This window comes from Hoplias malabaricus, chromosome 10, assembly GCF_029633855.1.
Source record: "Hoplias malabaricus isolate fHopMal1 chromosome 10, fHopMal1.hap1, whole genome shotgun sequence".
Taxonomy (NCBI): Eukaryota; Metazoa; Chordata; class Actinopteri; order Characiformes; family Erythrinidae; genus Hoplias; species Hoplias malabaricus.
In genome coordinates this window covers 34,505,416-34,527,913 of record NC_089809.1, presented here as the reverse complement: position 1 = coordinate 34,527,913, position 22,498 = coordinate 34,505,416, and the positions used below count along the sequence as shown (strand labels likewise).

At 40.3% G+C, this 22,498-nt stretch overlaps 1 protein-coding gene across 8 annotated transcripts in view; it reads right to left on the bottom strand.

The window, feature by feature from the left end:
* The window catches only part of LOC136708267 (microtubule-associated protein tau), an 82,435-nt gene that overhangs the window by 17,904 nt on the left and 42,033 nt on the right, over positions 1–22,498 (bottom strand). For 7 of the 8 annotated variants that reach the window (XM_066682692.1, XM_066682696.1, XM_066682695.1 and 4 more), the window contains 3 exons: positions 21,257–21,415; positions 17,716–19,062; positions 150–1,150 (listed from right to left, as the gene is read on the bottom strand). In XM_066682692.1, the coding sequence (XP_066538789.1) occupies positions 150–1,150; positions 17,716–19,062; positions 21,257–21,415 (2,507 nt within the window). Of the gene's footprint in view, positions 1–149; positions 1,151–5,999; positions 7,291–17,715; positions 19,063–21,256; positions 21,416–22,498 lie in introns of those variants that run through there. The other variant, XM_066682699.1, reaches the window with a different exon arrangement.

Genomic DNA, 22,498 nt, shown 5'->3' with positions numbered 1-22,498 from the left:
CAAGTTTGATGGCTTTTTTGGCTTGAACACGAATAAGATTTTCACATGTTTTGAATTTGAACATAAATAACTGAAATAAAAATGAATTAGCGACAACAATAGCAATGATCAATGGAGAGCAGCATGGTGGAAAATAGAACAGAGTTTACCTTGGTTTTCTTGTCTGGACTGGGTAAGTCTTTTCCATGGGCAGCACTGGCACTGTTGGTTGCTTGAGGCTTTGTTGCTGTTTTTTTGGCCTTCTCCGTTTTCTCCTCTTTCTCCACTTTGGCAGCTGTGTCTTTTTTCTGATGTTTTTCAGCTTTCTCAGTTTTCTCCTCCTTGTCTACTTTCTCTGCCTGGTTAGCCTTTTTCTCAGCTTCAGCTTTATTCTTTTCTGCCTTCTGTTCAACTTCCTGTTTTTCATCTTTGTCTTTTTCTTGCTTCTGATCGAGCTTGTCTTTTTCAATTCTGTCCCTTTCAGTTTTCTCATCCAGCTTCTGTTCAAGCTCGTCTTTCTCAGCCTTCCCCTTTTCTGTTTTCTCATCTAGCTTCTGTTCAAGCTTGTCTTTTTCAGCTTTCTCCTTTTCTGTTTCCACATCTACCTTCTGTTCAAGCTTGTCTTTTTCAGCTTTGTCCTTTTCTGGTTTTACGTCTAGCTTTTGCTCAAACTTGTCTATCTCAGCTTTGTCTTTCTCCGATTTCTCATCAAGCTTTTCTTTTTCATCTTTATGCACTAAACTGTCCTTCACAACCTTCTCTGTCTCTGCCTTTTGTTCTACCTTTTCCACTTTGTCCATCTTTTCCTCCTTGTCCACCTTTGGAGAAAGATCGATTTTATCTCCACTATCCTTTAATTCTGGGGTTTTTTCAACTTTTCCAGTCGTTTCAACCTTTTCGGTTTTGTCTATTTTTTCAGGTTTATCTGTCTTTTCAGTTTTGTCAAAATGCTCAGCTTTGTCTGTCTTATCTGACTTTACAGCTACCTCTGTCTTTTCAGCTTTATCCATCTTCTCCAAATTATCAAGCTTGACACCAAAGTCCATGTTTTCTTTTTTGTCCACTATGTCAGCCTTGTCCATCTTCTCCACTTTGTCTGTCTTGTCAAACACATCAGACTTCTTGATGATCTCGATTTTTTCCACCTCTGTCGTATTTGACTCTGTTTTGACTGTTTAAAAAGAGAGAATTTAAACTTGTTTTAAAACCAATTCTTTTTTTTCCCCCCACTTCCTATTTTTCTCAGTATAGTGACAAAAAAGGGTGGTCCTTGTTCTTCATACTCAGTCATGCATAAAGTTAGAAAAAGACTTTCAGAGAAATAAAAAGTTGGAATGTGTTTTTTAAAAATAAATAAAAGAAAAATACAAATAAAAACTAGATAAAATTACATTCTAAACCAAACTGAATCAGAACCAGAGTCACTGCATCCCTGGTGTTTCATCTATTAAAACTGCCTGGGTGAAGGTCAATCCCATTAAATCAAACCCTAATGAGAATCTAGAATATCAATACATAATCAGAACTGAAATTGAGCCTAGAGCCCATTCCTTTTTTAATACACATTAGTAAAACCAGGAGCTCCAAACTTCATCAAAAGGCCAGGTAATTCTCTTATTGTTCCTGAAATCAATTACAGTCATTATTATACAAACCCTCGGTTCTGCATAATTCATTCTCAGGCTTTATTTGAGACATTCAAATATGCAAAAGTGAGGGAGACAGGGTGAGATAAGTACTTTGTTTATATCGGTGATGTACATAAGCGTGTGGTGCTGTTAAAGCACCAGCACTTAAACAGCTGCTCTTCTTCAAGCTTTCCCTCTTGTTGTGTTTAAGTGTTTAGAAATGTAATAGATAACATGGCAAAATTAGGACGGATGCAAGCCGAACATAAAAACATGGCCTTGGCTATTCTCCCCTAAGTGCTGCTGCTGCTGCTGCTGAGTGTAAACAACTATGACTCTGCAATTTCCAAATAGTGTTTGATTGAATCTGCTTAGAAACAAGAATCATCCTCCACCTTTTTTTAATTAGCATTTCCGTCACCTCAGATCAAATTAAAGTAGCCTATATGTGTTGTTGTAACAAAAAAACAAGGTCTGTAGTTATTTTTGTCTGTTGCAACTAGGGAGTTAAAAATAGGCTTCAGTAATTCAGTAGGTTGTCACACTTTTATGTAGCAATACAACTGGAACCTACAGCCACAATGAGAACATGAATCATAACTCCAACATGTGATTAGAGCATCCATATCTCAGGCATGTGTGTTCAGTAAGATGCTAGCGGTAAAGGTCACCATGCCTACATCAGGAAACAGAAGAAGACATGTATCGACTGCAAAATTACACAGAAGCCTTAACAACTACATAAATGCATGTTTTCAGCATTTTGTGAGCCCACCCGTTGCCCTTATTAAAGCTTCCACTCTTTACATAAGATCTACTTTAGTTTTCTTCAAAGAAATCTGCAGGGGTGTATTCCAAAGCTCTAAATTTCACTCCTACACTCAGAAAAAAAACTGGCACTGTGGTGGTACCCCCAAGGGTACACATTCAATACTAATAATTAGGGAGTGTAATTGTACCATATTTTAAAGTAACTTCAGATTTCTAAGCAGTGTCAATTTCATCTCCATGACTTATATGATGTTCTTTTATTTTGGACAATTCTATAATGAAAGCTTTTACATATTCACCTCTCCTTCTGAAAGAGAAGAGAGAATGTAATGCAACTTTAAGGAACACAACTGTTCTTAAGAATAATGTACCTGAATAGTACCTCTTTATTTTGAGAGTGTAGAAGTTTGTGGCTTTTACCGATTCTTTCATCCAAAGACATCTCAATCAACCTCCTCCTTTATTGTTTTTCTCTAATTTAATCTCCTCAGAAACAAATCCTTTAGTTATTTTAGTCACTAAAGAACAAACAACACATTACTAGACATGGACAATCCCCAACTTCTCCACAGTACTGTCCCTCAAAGGAAACACGCAGGGAAGACCAGCAGAGATTAAAAAGAAGTTCCTGATTAAGTCTAGATTATTTAAAAAGGTACCATTTTTAAACAAGTATACAACTTCTACAACTGTGCAGACACAGCCAGCCAGCCACTTAGTTTAGTGTTTAAGTACACCCTTCAGAAGGAAGCAATTTCTCAAACCATTACATTTAATCTATGCTTACAATGATTTAGCCATTCAATTACAGCTTAAAATCTCAGAATAAAAAAACATTAAGATACTGCCCTGTTCTTTGAAACAAACAAGATGAGCAGAAAGATTTAGAGGCCTTGTCATGCCACTATAATAAGGCAGAAAACAAAACACATCGGTCTGGCTACTGTACTATGCTAAATATGAAATACAGATTAGAAAGCTGTATAATCACTGCAGTAATTTCACTAAACATTAGGACACGCATCTTTTTGTGTATTACACAATTCAAGTAGAAAGCTTTATTCTTCAGTGAAAAGAAAAATGGTAGAAAATATGAGTAGTATATGAAACCAAATGGTGTATGAGAACTTGAAAAAGAAAACAACAAATACAATAAAACTTTTTTAAAGGCTTTTGGAACCACTCCTTTATTCTTTCACTTTATAATCCCCTTTAAAAGGTATTCATCTCAAAGCCATTCAACACAGGAAAGCCTATATTCAAGGGAAAATGCAGACAAATCAGCTCACAACACCCTCTACCTCAGTAAGTACTTGGGATCCAATCAGGAACCTGCAATTGGCAACTGTGATTTCCCTACAGCAACAATAATGGCTTTCAAACAACATCACTTTAAAATTACCCCCTGATACAACTGCCATGTTCCCTCTGAGTCAGCTCAACGCAGTCTGCAATGCTGCTGTGGCATTATCTGTTTAGGGCCTTAAGCCTCTGCTCATAACATCGAACAGGATGACATCACCTAGGGACCAAGTGTAGGCATCAGGCATCACATAATTGGCTACCAATGCAGTCGAGTCCAACGTCAGAGAACAACCTTCATACAGTTTCAACACCTACGTAACTGCCCTTAGTTTCTACATTTCCCTTTATAGCAGTGCTGGTTCTTTTCAGAAGACTTGTTTCTAGCCTTATCAAGAAATACACAGGGATCTTCTACATCTCCAAAGCTTAATCTGGGAAGGTGGTTATATCTTGAGCTTCTCGAAATCTACGTAACTGCCTTCAGTGTTGGAAAGTGCTCAACAGGTTCTTTACACATTTTTATTAATTCTTTAGCAATGGCTCCTTGAAGCTCCCCATCCTTTCAGACCCACAGTGGCTAGTTGTCATCTTAATGTGGATGGATGTTGATTTTCTACTGTCTTTAATAGCTATTTGTGTTGCCAGCTTTTTTTGAGGCCTGTCGGGTCTTTAAATGTTCTTCGTATCATTTTATTTACAAGTTACTTAGGAGTTTTGAGCTTCCTCTTTTTCTACATATTTTCCTTCCCCCACCAATATCGGCCATCCTCTCTGAAATACCTAACTAAAATAACTCGTACTGAACATTTATTCAGTCTAGAAACTGAAAGAACTGTGGAGTCTACAACATTACCATTCCTAAAGCCATTTATGAAATGTTCTACTGACCTGTCTACACGTCCTGTAAGGAATACCAGGGGCAACAATACCATAACTGTCTCATTTGGTCTTCCAGTCGAGATCAAAGAGTGAGATAATACACACTATGAGGGCAGACAGATTCTAATTTATTACTCTGTCACAATTTAAAATACACGCAGTGCCACACTTGTGTATTACAGAGGAAAACACAGTGATTACGGCCAGGCTCTGTGCCAAAACAGCGCAATGAATGCCTCAGGACAAGTTGAATTTATTTACTGAAGGCATGATGAGCACAGTAATTGCATGGTTTATTGTCTGTTGTCTTCTACAGTTACAGCTGCGGCTATTTCTGCAACAGTGGTTTTGAACAGTGTTTTTCAAGTAGAAAATCAGTAATGCCAGAAGCTATAAGTCCTGATTGAGACTGACAGAAAAATAAGACTTGTGCAGAAGTTACTGCTGGAACATACATGTTTTGTCTCTTACAACTGCACCCAACAAAATATATGATATATGTCCATTCAGAATTACAACTGGTGAGTGAGGGTCAGCTGAAATCTTAACACCACACATACCACTTTGTAATCAGTGGTAGATATGACTCAGCATAAAGAGCTGATATAAAAATCGCATCAACAGGTCCACCAACTTTCAATGATGACAAGAGAAACTGGATTCGTGGTCCTTATTTGATAAACTACATTACAGAATGAGACTGAGAACATTATAAATGGATGTTCCAGTTATTATTCCCTTTTATTCTCTGACTGACCGTGTACAGCAGAACCCCGAAAAAAAGGTTACCACAAACAGCCTCTTCACCACCCTGGCAACTAATCTACTGTACTGTGCTATACATACATCATCTTCTCTGAAAATAAGAGTGCCTAACCACAAATATTCATCAGTTAAAGGCAACATACATGAGATATAAACAGAAACTGAACATGTGGTATACACATGATTGTGATTGTCATTTGGGGCGGAGGGCTAAACAGGGGTGTGTTTGGTGATGGCGGTGGTGGTGGTGGTGGTAGGACGTTTCTGTATCGTAACACTGAAGATGCAACGTAGCTAGTCCTTCTCTAGGTTCTAGACTTACCACATTCTAGCAATGTCTTCAATATTTGTTTGTCTTAACTGCAACATATAAAGCATTTTTGTTCATATGCATTCACACTCAAACATGCAAACAAACATAAATGAATAAAACATGGTACAGTGTAGTCACTGCTATACAAACATTCTCACATCTCGTTAACCCATATTTTCCTACATCTTGAGAAGCTCACTATATTTAAAATGCTTCCAATGTAACTAGAGCCTGCGCTACACATTCTGAGGTCAACTTAGTGCAAAGGAATGCATTGCCTGTTGTTTACCAATTTCCCAACCTGAAACGTAAATCAGAGCGTGGATATTACGCTCAACAGTAACGCAGACATCACCTACCCTCAGGAATAGCAAATGGATTTGTGCTGCCCGCACTGCCGTTGACGGCTCGAGGTGTGACTGGCACGGGCAGTAGCACGCCCTGGTCCTTGTCTACAATCGAACCTTCAAGGATGTCTTCCATGGGCGGATAACCGCCATTACTTTTAAGAGGCGGGAAGGGGGCGAGGTGAAGAGTGGTGTCACAGTCATGTCGCAGGTCATTCCGAGTGATCCCTGTAGCGTACAGCGTCGGTGGGGGTGTCGGGGGCTGATCGTCAGCCACGGTCAGGGATCGCTTCATGGCCGCAGAATGAGATCGGCGGGGCCCTCCAATTGGCGAGCTCAACTCGTCCAGTACTCCTCCACCAGGGTATTTGTCTGGCAGCTCAAGGCTGGCAGGCACTGAAAGATGGGAGCACTCTGACATGGCTCTCCTCATGGCCTTCCTCTGCTGTTCAGCTCGACCCATGAAACAAGGCTCTAGGTCTTCCCCTTCCTCCTCATTCTCGTCTGACGATCCCTCAGCCATTTGCCGACCGTGGAAACCTTCATCTCCACCCTGAAGGTAATTGTCATTGACAACACCTATGACACAGTAGTTAGGAGGTGCTTGAGAAGTGGCCATTTTGCCATTGGCCTCAGTGCCAGGGCCAAGAGGTGAAGGGTTCCATGCTCCTACACTGGCTGATCCCACAGGATGAAGGGGAGGAGAAACATCACTGTGCTGTGCAGGTGATCCTGAATGTGGTGAAGGAAGTGTCATCCCGCTGTTACCTGCACATCCTAAAGGTGCTCCGTATTTCCCGGGCGACGCAGGCGAGGGGGATGAGGACAGAGGGCTGTCAGGGCTCTCCCCTGCACTGCCTAGAGATGCGCCCCCTGGAATTGTACCTCTTCCAGGCACCTTCAGCTCCGACTCCATGCCCACTCCTGCCGGAGGGTCAAAGAAGCACAGCTTGTCTTCGTCTGTCAACCCTGGGGCTCTTGGTGCGCCTGCTAAGCTCCTTGGAGCCCCCGTGTCACCATGCTGCCAATCCCATCCCTGGGGTGCAGGGGGTGTAGACATGGAAGGAACCTTGCATAGCTCGCTGTACTCCGAGAACGGAGATACAGGTTGCTGGTTGGAGAGAGAGGACATGCTTTTCCTCCTCTAGCTATATTTATCTACTACTATCTTCTTTGCCTTCTTTCTTTCTCCTTTTCTTCCTGGTTATGAATAAAACACTAAGCTTTATCCTTTGTGATTGCACTCTTGCCGGCAATAGATGGGAGCGTCTAGTGTTATGTCTCTCTCCGTCCCCACGCTCTACTATCGACCAAGAAGCTGACAGACTGAGCTTGCAGCACTGCTTGCTCTCTCTCTCTCTCACACACACACATCCACTCTCTCCCTCTCCCTCCTTTCCTCCCCCTCCTCATCTGACATCCATTTCCTTGCCCTGTGTCACATGACTCTTATTGCAGCAGCCTATTTGCTGCAACAGAAAACAGCTCACTCCAGTTCCAAAGAGCCCACCCCCTTTGCCTTGCTCGTTTTCTCCACGCTGTCCGCTTTACCCCCTTTCCACTTCCTCCTCCCAGCCCTGAACAGCTTCTATCTTTCCTTGAGCAAAATCCGAGAGCGCATGAACGCACTTCTCATGTAATCCTTAATTTCTGGGGCATAGCTCTGCCTTTGCCCTTGAGGATATCATGTACATAACTGGGCTCCACAGCACCTGCTTTTTGGAAACATTCGCAGCCAACAGATTTCTTCAACAAGTCATTCACTCTCTACACATTCTGCTCTATACAGTGTTCACCAATCAATCACAACCACTGACCCATATTAAAAATGATATATCCATTTCATCTCCTCCCATATATAAACATACTATTTCAGACATATTATTTATGCCTGTACTCCCATAGTGTTCCACTTTCTTATATGATGCGTGCTATTCCAGGATACCAGCAGGGGGCTTCTATATTGAGCCCTCAAGTCACATAGTACAGAGGGATATGAAGAGTTCCTCATTTTTAATTTTATTAATTCCACTGCAGTGTACGCTACATCTCATTGTTCCCCTTTCAGCGGTTATCTTCCAGCAGGCACGCTTCAGTGCGAAACAGCTCCTCAGTGAAAATAATAAACAAAGATGGTAGGATTCCAGGCGGGTGGAAAACAGTGCCCCATGAAAAAGCCAAACTGAAGCCTGTCGTCTCTGATCTCGTCATTGCTGCTAGACTCAGAATGAGAGATGATGTAGGGAGGATATGCATAAACAACTGTGAAATCTTCACATCTACACCAAAACACCAAAATCTAAGTAAAAACAACTTAAAAAAAAAAATACAAACAAAAAAAAAAACTTCCATTTCAGAAAGTCTCTTAAGACTCTAAAATTTCCAAAGACTGTGGAATACAAAAATACCAGGAATAAAAAGTACATACTACCAGTGTCACCACTGTGCCATCAATGCTGGTTCAATCGTAACACATTTTTGACACAATGTTAAAAGAGAAAGAAAGAAAAAAAAAGAAAAAAGTTCAAGTTTTTTCCCAATATTTAAAATCACCAACTTTCAAAGCAGATATAAATAAATAAAATAAAGAAATAAATATGACCAATGAATTCACAGTCAATAACCACGTCAACAACAAAGTACAGATTTATTAGATGCTGCTAGATGTATCATCACAACTGTCACCGTGGTTACATAAGCTAGGCCATTGCGGAAGCTGTTTTTTTTCTCCCATCAGCACTTTCTTTCCACTGCACCAGTGAACACATTCCACCAGCCATACAGTCCTGTCCTGTTAATGAACGAGGCTTATGTAAGGTTTAGTTCAGTCGACTGTTAATATACAGGACAAAGACAATAGGCTTAAGAAACAGAGGCTGGGCAGTGTATATTCTGAGCAGCAATATGTCTATTAATAAAGTCTCAACTGTAAATGTATTCAGGCTGAAAAAGAGCTCTTGACTACAATCTTCGGCTTTCGGCTTTGATTCTAGTTTCCAAAATATGGTGAATTTGGAGGATATGGATTAATATAATATTAATTGTGAATACCGAAATCTGGCCATCGGTGTTGTTCACTGATTAAAAACCAATGTTATCTAAAACGCAATGTAAACTCAAACTGTGGCTTGCATTGTTACTTTTACTGGTAAAAATGCAAATATTTAATTTGTCTAAATTTGCAAACTTTTAATAAAGCTCTGTAAATATGACACTGCTGGATTACCAACAAACATGTCACCCGCACGTGTGTAGAGCAGCAAGCCATCATGTAGAAAGCCATTGAGCATCAGGCATTCTTACGGCTAAATATTATTAAGCCTAGCACCAGAGGGCCAGTGTTGTAGAGCTGCCACATGAGTGTCCCTTGCCCTAGCGAGTGGCATTCAAGCCCTTGCTGAATGGGACATGAAACTCGTTCTGCAGTGATGACCTCGGCGGCTAACGTTCACAGAATGTTATATAAACCAAAAAATAACAAGGTTTGTATACTTTGTATAGTTTGAAAACTCTCTGAACTGTTGACTCTACATCATCATAAAAAGCACTTGTCTGGATTGACATTTCTTGCACCAATCCTCAAGACAGAGGTTTGAAAATGCTCATTGACACTAATCAATACCAAGCCAACCCTCATATATCTACAATGTGTGTCCATGGCAATGTTACGCATGCTACCAAAACGTTTTCATTAAATTATTCATAGGATGCGCTATACTTTGGTGAGCTTAACTTAGAAGACAGTGCTGCTTGACTGAAGTGCAAATCGAATCTCATTCCTCTATCCTTGCAGCTGCAGGAAGTCACTGGCATAGCCAACGGCATTAATCATAGTGAAGGTAGGAACACAGGTGGTAGGAACACAGAAAAATGAGTATTAGTAAGAAGAGAAAGCCAGAGAGGGCAAGAGGGACTGACTGCTGAGTTTCTATGTTTAGCTCAGTAACCTCCCTCCCCAAAGCCTCCAATAAAGTGCCATTGTTTCCTTGAAGCTGTGTTCCTTCCCTGCTTCCTTAAGTCTCTGAAGCAATTGCTTCCCATTGCCATGGCAACTAGAACCTTGTCACGGTGGTGGCTGCAAGGTGGGGGGAGTGGGTACAGGGGGCCGCTTGTGCTCACAAACATATTGATCTCTGCAACATAGAGGATGAGTAAAGGGATGACGAATGTGAATGAGGAAAGAAAACAAGGCAGGGTGAGGTGATAGAAGCCAGAAGAAGAGCAGCAGCAACTGAACTCCAGAGATAAAATTAGGATTCTGCATTTTTGAGTGCTGTTCTCTTGTGTTTCATTTAGTTATTGAACCATGTGCTTACATCCTGATAAACTCCATGACTAAAAGTCGCAGTACTGACACTGCTGAATGACATGAGATAAGACAAGCCACTCCAGGCAGTGAATATATCATTGGAAACAGAATTTACAAACACTGCTGAACAAGATACGCATCCAGTATAGTTCACGTATATTATTCTAAGCCAATTTGCATTATAGGAAATACATCATACAAGGCAAAGCTTCAAATTTTGCATTAAATATTCAAGAATTTAAAAAACTTCAATATCTCTGTACTAGAAGTTGAATTCACTGGAATCATTTGAACTGCAAAGTTTTAAAAAAAATCAAGCACTGAATTCTGATTACTAATTTAAAGGCTACATTTATTAATTTACTGTCTGTAACCCTTATCCAGTTCAGGGTCACGGTGGGTCTGAAACCTAACTGGAATCACTGGGCGCAAGGCAGGAACAGCCTTGGGGGGGGGGCGCCAGTCCTTCACAGGGCAACACACACTCACACGTTCACTCACACCTAAGGACACTTTTGAGTCACCACTCCACCTACCGACATGTTTTTGGACGGTGGGAGGAAACCCATGCATACACAGGGAGAACATCCCAAACTCCTGCTTTGTACCGTTCAAGGTCACAGTGGGTCTGTGTACTATCCAGACTCAATGGATGCAAGGCAGGATCAGACGCTGGACAGAGCACCGGTCCAACACTCAGACAGACACTGAAACCCATTGACAATTTCACTCACACACCCAGTCATTCTCACACTCTCATCTGCAGACAAGTTCACAGAGCCAACACCCACACACACCAATCTCCTCACAGACTGTGCGAGAGAAGTATAAAACCCAGGACCCTGGAACTGTTTGGCCACAGCACTACCAGTGACACACACTGTAATGGAGAGCATAAAATTCTTACTGTCACCTTTACTAGTTAAGATTGAGGTAAATTAACTGTTTTCCCCAGAGCTACACCTTTACATTATAAAGTAGAATTTGACATTACACTTCACAATATAATATTGTCAGTGTTTCGCCTTTCCTTTCTGTTCTTGCTAACAACTCTGTTGCATTTAATAATCACCGTCTATGTACAGGGTCAGAATGACCTTCTATTTTGATGCTAGGAGTGACTCAAATTACAGATTCTGACATCAGACGCTTAAAGGGATTATTTACTCTATGGGCTGAATGTCAAATTTAGGCTCAGTCTTTAAGAAATGAATGACGTATTAAGCATCTTAAGTTCTTCAAGGTCAAATGGCAAAATGCAGTAATGAGTAATATAAAAATATAAACATCAATCACTTCATTTCATGACATCTGAGGCTTAGAAGTGGTATTTGAGTCCAGGAGATGTGGAGGAGAAGGGGAGACTAATTTCACAGATGCATATAATCTCCTGTTTGCTAACCTGGCTTCTAAACAATACCACCAGACAGACTGGATCAGGTCCCCTGTGTCACAAATGCCACCAAAAATAAAACCATCCAGTCCAGTTTGCCACATCAAAGAGTAGACCATGATTATTCTTTGACTGCATCTTGTTTTTTTTCTCCCAGATTATAACACCCACGGTTCTGGATGACACTGATTTCCAGAGCCTATTTTAGAAGCAAGCCAGAGGCTGGTAAATTTACATATCCGTATAATTAACACACAAACAGTGAGCCGCTATAAACCTTGCTTTAATATACCATACTATTTAATATGTTTTTAACAAATCTGAGAAGATGTGTAGATTGTAACCTACAAGCCCAATGTAGGTTAAGTGGTGAACTGGACGACCTATACCCCTTCGGAGGAAAAGTATACATTGATGTCAACTTATTACAAAATATTAAAAACTTACTACAAAATATTTAGCGTATTTTTTGCTAATTCCGCACGGTTGAGCCATGTTTAGCTCGTCCTAAGCCTACTTTTTTTTTCCAGCATCTGTTGCCATTACCATGGAAACATCAGCTGTTCTTTAGTTACCATAGCAACCAACCAGGCCCTACCCCCTCTCCAGAGGCAGTCTGTCTGCCAATGAGTAACGCAGACAAAGTCAAGGACCTGACCTTCTCTGCTGTTTTCAGTGAACTCAGTCTTTCTCATTTACATAGCCTCTCACCTGGTCCATTAACCATCAATATAACGACACAATGGCTAAATAAATAACAAGCCCATTAGTTAGCTTTCATTCACACATCTCACTATAATACCTCAGCTTATTCACAACATCTTGGACACGGAATAGTGCTAAATAACACGGATGCCTTCTTACCAAACCCACACATTTGAAGTGAAAAAATGACACAAACATCTGGATATTGACTATTTGCTCTGGAAGGGGCACAGACAGCGAAAGGTTGTAATCAGCCCATTCTGTCTGCGATTAAAAATAACCCAACTGAGACTGTCCACACCTAAGAGTCTCTGCTCACAGCCACAACAGGCCAATACTAATGAGGTTCTAAAAGCTAATAGTTCCTCTTCACTTCATTAGCTTGGCTAATACCAAACAAGTGCAATAAATAAATAAATAAATAAATAAACAAACAAACCCTAACACAATCGTTAATGCAAAGCGCACTACATTCCCCTTCGTCAGATTACGTCATGTCTCCTTCCAGGCAAATGTAGAAGGAAAAATGTAGATAAACATAAGCAAACTCAGGTCCCTCAACTTCTAAATATAGCATGAATTGTTTCAATATACTGTGTGTCCATCCTTGGCTTGATTTCAGATTCTGTGCTTTTACTTTCAGATACCTTCCTTCTACTTTACTTTTCCTTACTTCCAAGGTTCAGTCTTGAACTTCTAGTTGGCAGCAAGACACCTGAAGCCAGACTGGAGCTTGATTGTCTCTCAAAAGTGACCGATTAGTGCTGTGAGAGCCCAATAACACTATACACAGAACACGATGTAGAAACAGACATCACGTCACCCAATCACCACAGTGATGTTAATCTAAATCAGAATCACGTCTAGCAGGACACTGGGACAGAGCTGGAAACGTGAATCATTTCACCACAGAACTGCACGCTCCCACAGAGTTTAGAAGACCGGGTCAGTGATGGGAGGCTGACGGTTTCCTTGCTCCAGTCTGCCTGAATATCAGTGTCCTAGCTGGTCTGGAATTATATATGACAAGTCTCAAGAGATTAAAAAAGGACTTGGAGGCCTCCTACACATCAAACCCTGCTGCACTCACACAAATGACCTCATTAAACCCACAGCTTCTAAAAATAAGCCTCTCTCCTCAGAGCACCACATAAACCAAACGGTCACGTCCAATGACACTGCAAATTTGACCACACTGTAACACAACCCTAATCAGGACCTTTTCAGGTACAGGCCGTTTTTATAAATGTCAGTTAATGTGTTAGAATACAACGACTAAACATTTGAACTTAATATAAATCGAACAAAGGGAACATCACACAACGTGAGAAAATTGTATAAATATATTTCCAATTTTTGTTTTCCGTGTAATTACATAAATGATGTATTTATACTGAACTAATGTTTATATATGGTGAAATTATGATTTTTTTTTTTTTTAATGATCCCCTACATAGATATAGCACTTGCAAAGAAAATCAAAGAAGTTTGACTGTCCCCAAAAATGCCGAATCCCTGAAGAGCCACAGTAGAACTGAAGGGGCTGAGAGAATACATTCATTCATTCATTCATTATCTGTAACCCTTATCCAGTTCAGGGTCGCGGTGGGTCCAGAGTCTACCTGGAATCATTGGGCGCAAGGCGGGAATACACCCTGGAGGGGGCGCCAGTCCTTTACAGGGCAACACAAACACACACACACATTCACACCTACGGACACTTTTGGAGTCGCCAATCCACCTACGCCCTCTTCTATGTTTATATCTCATATGCCTCAGTGACAGTCTCTTGTGTTATTTTACACTGACAATAGCTTTTTAAAGTGCTAAATATTCTGGATAACACCAACACCATTGCTTGCAGTCAGTGAGATGAGGTGTGAAACAATGGATATTATTCATGCAATCTCAAGATGTCATTGATTCATGAAACTGTATATAAAAAGTGAAATGAAATGGATCCATTTAACATCCCTATCCACAATTTCAGGCCTTATATAAACCAGCACTTCCTGTAACCTACATTATTCATACAGCAGCTATAAATAGGCATAAATTGGCTAGAAACATGGTGGACACCAGCCCACACCATTATTTATAAAACCAGCAAACCTAAAAACAAGTCTGCTTCTAAGATATTCCTAGAAATGACAGTCAAACTCCTCATATAAACTCATCTGTCACATAACCAAGCACTCCCACCGAGTCTGCTGTGTACGTCTTATAGAAATGCTCACTGATTCAAGTTTAAATGTACTTGTATAGTCTCTGTTTCATAACTTATTCAGTAAGAACTCCACCAAAACCCCACTGAAAGTCACACTAAATATCTCAGTCTGAAATAGATCCTCAAATGCATCGAAAAATAATGACAGCTAGGCACTGCACTCCTGAAACAGATTTATTAACAACAACAGTGTGTCCAACCTGCAAATGTAGCACAAATCAGAACATACTCATTAAAACATTGACACATTTAAGTTAGGAACTGCTTGCAGAGAAAATGTATTAAATGCTTTTCAAAATTCACCTTGTCTCCAGGCGTGAGGTGTGCTCAGGATTCAGGTTCAATTATCACTTTTTTAAAACATGAACATTAAATTCTAGGATGGACAATAAGACAATATGTTATTGTTATGGAAATAAATTACTCCATGTTTATAGGTTCAGAGAGTATTCTCCATCTGGTTTTACCAGCACATGAAGAATAAAACATGATGTTTCAGTAAAAAGAAATGCAGGAAAACAGAATCTGTTTTATTTGACACACCCACACACACATACAGGATGCATGTCTTGTGGATGTTTCCTTACATTTGAGACTCCCTGAGTGTGTGTGTGTGTCGGTTCACCTAAAAATAATTATTCAGACAGCAACAAAATGTTGTGGATACTTTTTTTGATTCCCAAATAAATCAAATATGTCCTTCCACATTAATATAATAAATGACGTGCACACAGAAACACACACACCGCGGTATATTATTTGGCATGTTGAGAAGTCTGACACCACACCCTTGTGTTCTGCCTCCTACTGTGGATAAATAGCACCCTCAATGACAAAGATCCAACCCCGGTGAAAAGAGAACTGGAAATTACAGAGGCACTACAGATAGCTGTGTCATGCTGCCACACAGACACCCTCTACTACAACACACACACGCACAAACACAAGCCTTGAATACAAATGCAAAACCAATATCTTGGTGGAAATTATATCTTGATACAGCCTTAAATTCAAAACAAACTATACATATCTGGGCCACTAAAGGTGAAATTTTTCCTGATTATTTTTTATAATAACGCTGAACATATAAGCACTAAATTCTGCAGATTAATACATAATCAATTAAAAAAACCCAATTAACTGACCATATTTCAGGTAGTTTCACGTCTTTTACCGCATGAAACACCAAATACAAGTTCCAACACAAAAATGTATGGCTGAAATAAGCAGCTGCAAGACAACAGCACATCCTCATAAACAATTTACAACAATAAATGCTAATTAAAAACTCAGGTTTACTGCTCAGGAGCGCGCACATGACAAAAGAGGAACAGACTAAAGCCATAAAATCTTGGTTTCAAAAACAATTTACAATAATCTGCACAACACAATTAACATAATCTGCACAAGGGTGCAGAGTTGAAAGGAAATGAACAGAGATGAGATGAGCAGAGTGAAAGTAAACCATGTCTTCCTCTTCTCAGTTCATTAATCATAGCTCTGTGCCTTCTGGGAGTGTGTCACTAGCCTATTTATAGGAGCCGCTTTCTCACCCAATGTAGCCTACATGTAAATATGAATCCTGCATTCAGGACAGTCAACAGCTCGTAGAAGATTATATCGGGAAAAAACAAACTCAGCAGCTAAAAATGATTAAAACTAATTCAGAATTATAATTTACCTTATTTAGATTGTGTATTTAAAGTTTGATTACTGAGTTCTAGTGATATTTAAAGGGAAAACAATATAGCAAATCATGGTATGTCAAATTACTTCAGACAAATAAAGTCAGACCAGGCCTCTAGCGTTTTATCATACAGTAGGTAAAGCCATCTACCAAGAATTACCACAGCAACAAGGCGACCAGTCCATCCACTACCTATCCATCCGATATAGAACCCATTCAACCACACACACACTCAAAATATCTAAACAACACCATCCACTAGCTAAACCATTACACAAGCAGATACATCACAAAGAGTATTTTAAGTTCCATCCACCAGCATTTCTACTCACTTCAAACCCAAAACAGAAACAGTGCTTTCCCAGTTGGTGATATTGGAGCAGAATATGTCTATTTTAAATATGGCAGAATTTATATTTTGAAATATAGCAGCCCTCACTAACTGTCACATTTTCTGGAAAAAAAAAGCTGTTCTGACATATACTTAAGAGGACTGGAAAATGTAGCCGGGTTGTTTCACGGCATGGAAGATCACTGTAAATAAACCTGAATAGTCTTTTCAATTTGTGGGTGATATAGCACCAAACGTGCTCAATAAATATAATAATATCTGAAAACAGAATTTTTACTAGAATTGCAATACATTGCGTCACACCTGATGTTGCACTTATTATGTGACAAAGCTTTGATAACATTGTGTTCATTATCTCATAGCTTGGCTCCTTTTTGAGGTGTAATTCAACAACTCATTTACATCACAACTCAGTATATACCCCTGAAACATAACTCAAATAGACATAAAAATTTCCAAATTATGGACTTACCTACAGCAATAAATGGTAATCCAAAGAAGAAAGACATCAACAGTACATGAAAAGAGAAAACAAGAGATAATCAAATTAACTTTAATTTGTGTTCAGACATTATTCTTTGTGTTTCACACTGAATGGGTACTAGGAGAGAAACATGGATATGTTATGAAGACTCAAAGTTCAGAGTGAAGGACTATCAATGTTAAGCTGCTCCAGCACACCCTGGCAGAAAGAGAAGACAGTAGCATGGTGATTGGAGTGTGGTGAGTGAACTAGAATGCATCCCTGAAACACGGCAAACCGATAGGCATTCCGTTAGTATTGTACACCCGGGATCACACGTGGTTAATGGGAACAGCTGTGCTGTACACACACAAAGAGTTTCTTTTGGTAGAGATGCACCCTTGAAACACCCAAGCCAAACCAAGCTAGCCAAATTTGAACGGAGCCTGATAACTTGGCGTCCAGTTGGAGAATATATGTGTTAGTGATTGAAGTAAAGAGTCTAATCACCCAAGCCCAATGCAGCCAAGCCAAGGCTTGGGATCCACACAGTCATGCAATGAGTGGATCCACACGGTACCCAAAAACAAACCTTCAAGCACGGCAGGCACTTCTGCCTCTTGCTCGCGGGGTTCAGCAAAGCTAGGGAAGAATGGTGGAGCTGCAGGGTTTAAGCCTGAGTTTTGAGGAGAGGGTAGCTTTGCTTCAGGAGACGTAGGGCTCTTTGATGAGGATGAGCGGGACTTCTTGCTCTGCTTGGACTTGGCTTCTTTTGGTGTTTTGGTTTTTGGTGAAGGTAAGGGAGCCGTCTTGGGTACAGGGGCCTCAAAGCTGGCTCCCTCCACACCTGTGATGTCAAAAGGGTCATTGTGGTTGTTCACGTGGGAATCATTGAGAGACCAGGCAGTTCCAGATGGTGAGAATGGTGGAGCTGAGATCAGTGCTTCCATAGATGATCCAAATCCAGTACTACCAGGAGTGGACATCAAAGGGTTAGCATGAGGAGCATCAGCCAAATCATGGGTCCCCAAATTTGGGGCAGTGAAGCAGGACTCTTGCCCAAACAAGGTCTCTTCAAAAGGTCCCCCACCAGGCACAAAGTCCTGGGTATTATTCTGCGGGGACGCAAGAGAGTCAGCTTTACTTACTGCTACAGGGAGGTTAAATGGATCTTTGGAGTTACCCAGATCAGCACTGTCAGTTTCCATGAGCACATCATGGAAGCCAGATGAGACAGACAAGGGGCCTGTGGGTGAAAAACCAGTCCCCTGCCCTGGGCATGTTGCAGAGAGAGCTGAAGGGCTCAGGTCCAGTAGAGCTGGTGGGGAAGTAGCCGTCAGTGAAAGCAGATCCCGAGCGAGCAATGATGGCATGACACAGCCATCAGGGAAATCCTCGCTGAGAGAGACTATGTCCTGGCCACTAGCTTGACCATCTCCAGAAAGTTCTGCTCCAAAGTCCTGAGACCTGGAGGCTGAGGCAGGGATAAAGGGCTCTGCATTGATGGCCCATTCTTCTGGAATCTTCTTGCGACTCTTTCCTTTCTTGATTCTCCCACCACCCCGGACAAAGTCCTCTCGTTCCCATCCTCCATCTCTGTCCCGTTCTTTGCGTGGTGACGGCTGATGTGAGCCTTCAGGCAGAGGGATGTTCTCGCCTCCCATTTCTAGGTGACTTTTACTTTCTGCTGGGTCCCAGCTGTCTTCTCTGGGCTTCCTTTTCTTCTTCTTCTTCTCTTTTTTGCGATCAGAACCCTCATGCTCCCTTTCATCGACCTCCCCCAGGCCACTGTCTCTGTGTGACCACTGGTTGTCAGGAGAACGCTGTGAGGACTCTGTCAGATGGCTTGCATGACGACTGATCATCGTGGAAACACTGGGAGTGAAGGGCAGGTCAGAAGGTATGCCAGCATCATCTGGCTGGCACTCAGGAGACAGACCTCATATACAAAGAGGGAATAAAAATTAGCAGAGTACACTCTTCCTTCCTCTCTCCCTGTGATACCCGGAGATAACTCCCTGGAATATCTCACATCAGTATTAGTGCATAGTATGACCATAACTTTCTAAGTATTATTATTTATATTAAAAGGGTAAGTACTCCAAGCCCTTTCTTTCTAAATGCTTTTCTTATGAGTAATAAAATATACCAACTTTGCCTAAAATTTCAAAATGTATTTTAAATGCCTCAATAAGTAAATATGATATTTTTATTGTGGTCAGTTCTGCCTAAAAGCAAGCTTTAGGTTCAACTGCTATAGACATGAATGATAGACCACAAACATCCTCCATATGCCGCACTCACGCTGTCCCCTGCTCATTATTTCACCAAATTCCACTACATCTATGGCCTCTACCTCAGCGTTTCAAAATGAGTGAATATTTGCAAACAAAAAAAAACAAAGTTTGAACATTAAATATCTTGTCTTTGTAGTGTATTCTACTGAATTTACTTTGAAAAGGATTCGCAAATCATCGCATTCTGTTTTATTTATGTTTTACACAATGTCCCAACTTCATTGGAATTGGGGCTCTATAACAAATAATCTATTTAATTTGAGATCCGCTATGCTCCATTTTTCTATACATATATATTTTTCTGTGACAAACAATCTCTGTCTGTTAGCTTATGTAATGTCATTCTCATTATTGTATAACAAATGGCTTTCTGTATCATATAAACAAAGCAGATCTATCTCTGTTCTCCAAGCAGTAAAAACTGGCCACTGGATTGGATGCTAAGCTGACCTAGATATCTTCACCAAAAGTTCGAATCCACTTTTGTAATGTCAAGAGGATATACTGAGAACATGCTTCACTCTACGCTCATGACAAGGACTAGGTGAGAGAGGACATCAGCTCATGCAATGCATTGTGGGACGCATAAACAATCAACAATCTGTTGCCCTGATATAAAAGAATACCATGGTAATCGGGACGGAACAGTTTACGTAAGTGTTCCATGCTATGCTTGGCTCACAGGTTTATCTGTAATTACTGTGTTAACATGCATCACTGAATATTCAGTAGAATTTGGATGTCTTGCCTACATTTGTAACGCAAATATCATATCCCACGTAATACATTCCAACCCACCAACCCCAGGTCCACTTATGACACCTGTGTGTGTGTGTTATGAACCAAAAAATTGTCATAATGCATTTTATATAATTATTTCCCAAGCTTTTTTATGGTGCCTTTAAGACTCCTATTTGCATACAATCTCTGTTCTGATTGGATATCCTGAATCATGCCTCAAAAAGGAATCCAAGATAAAACACTCTTTAGTCTGTAAGTCTTTAATCTGAATGGGCAGGGCACATATGTAAGTGCATAGGATTTTGTAAAACAACTATTAAATGTTCCTAGGCCTGTGTTTAATAGTGAGGCATCACTGTACGGTCCATGTTTAGCCTTCAGGCCCACCCCCATCTGCTGACTATGTCACACATTTGCTGAACAGCCTCAGTAGCGCATCAACCAGATATGACTAGTATTTTAAAGACAAACTGGTACACAAGCTGTGCTTGTGTGTGATTCACACCACCTACCATGGCACAGCATTAAGCCACAGCTGTAGTGTACCATGCCATGCAGATGTGGCCATTAATGACCCCTGGGAGCCCAAAATGGACAGCATGTTACAAAAGCTCTGGCACTAGAGATAAGTTAATGTATGTATGAAGCCTGAACCGCACTAACGTCTGTGTCTGGTTATAGTGCCCCATAGTGGCAAGGCAAGGTCACCACATGTGTTCTGTGATGTAGCTGGATTTGTTCAAAGGATAAGCCTGACAGGGGGGTCTCCTGCTGTAATCCCATAATCCTCTGTAAATTCCAAACCTCATCAGTGCAGCTGGGGGAGCACTGAGGGGAAATGACTGCATATTAAGGCTAGAGAATCTGCCACAAACACTATTTGGCAGATGGCAGGGTCAAAATATTGACTTGTCACACACATAATGTCACGTTATCATAAAGACGCTGAGGTCAATCTCTGCATCAGCAACGCAAGAGAGGAAGTTGTGTTTATGCAGGGTCTGAAAGTATGTGATGTAACAGGACTGTGTAGTAAGCTGGTGTGTGCATCTCTGCGTAGCGATTGTCTATCTGTCTGTCTGTCATCTGCTCTACCTGCAGACAAATCCATAAGATTCCTGGGTGTGGTAGGAGCCTCAGAGGCCACAGGTGGTTGTTTCTGGCTGTCTGCAATGCTTGGAAGTTTTTCTGGCTGGAGTGGTGCAACTCCAATGTCCATGTTCATTCCTATCCCCATTGCAGGCTGAGAGAAACCTGTGGGGACACACAAGATTCAAGGTATTTAAACCAAACAGAAAACAGAAAAACAGCTCAGTCAATTTATAAGACAAACTACACAGACATCTAAATAATTCAGATGAAACTATCTTTAATAACAGATTGTTTCATCTGAAATATAACATCTTTAGTCTAAAGATTATGATTAAATAAAAGTTATTAAATGCAAATAATATTTTCAAACAAAATTGGGATTATCTTTTCAACCATTGATTTCCTTTAGCACTTTATTTACGATATGATTTTATTTATTGCTGATGTATGTATATTAGCATGCTACCACTCTGCAAACCGTTTTAAACCATGTGCACTAAACTAAGAAAATCCTGCAACAGACAGTAAAGTTATAATGAACTGCATATGGCTTGTATTTGAACATTAACAATAACACAGCACTTAAAAATACTGAACATATATAATAAGAGCATATTACTATATATTAACACAGCTTAAGCTCTTCCAAAAATGTGATTAAATGAAGGAAAATTAATAAATAAAACCTATATTATGTTGTCTGATTTTACATAGCTTAAGGTATTACTGAGTTAAACAATACCAATTAATAATATGCCAAACGAAATTCAAATGTCATATAACGTTTTATTCCATTAAAAAACATAGTAACGTATCCAACATATTACTCCAGTGTTTTTTAATACACACTGACCACTGGTGAAGAAAACAAAATGATCTCCTATATATGCCAACGAATATGATGCACTTTCAAACTATATAACCATAGCCCACGTTTTCATTAAAACCCTCCCCTAAATACAGACTGCTTGAACTTAACAACTGTAGCTTAGCCATTAGCAAATGTATCAGGTTTGGGTACAACTAACGAGTTTTTAGAACTTTATATGTTACATGTGTAAAATACTGTTTTTTCCCCCCAATTTGAGGCACTTTTCAAAATCAAAAACACATGGAAATATGTAGGATTTTTTAATAAATAATTAAACACAGTCCATCTGCTCCACTGTACTTTTCTATATTATGCAAATTCTGACTGGTATTTTTTTTATCTCAAGATTTGAGGTCTATCAGACTGTCTGGGTC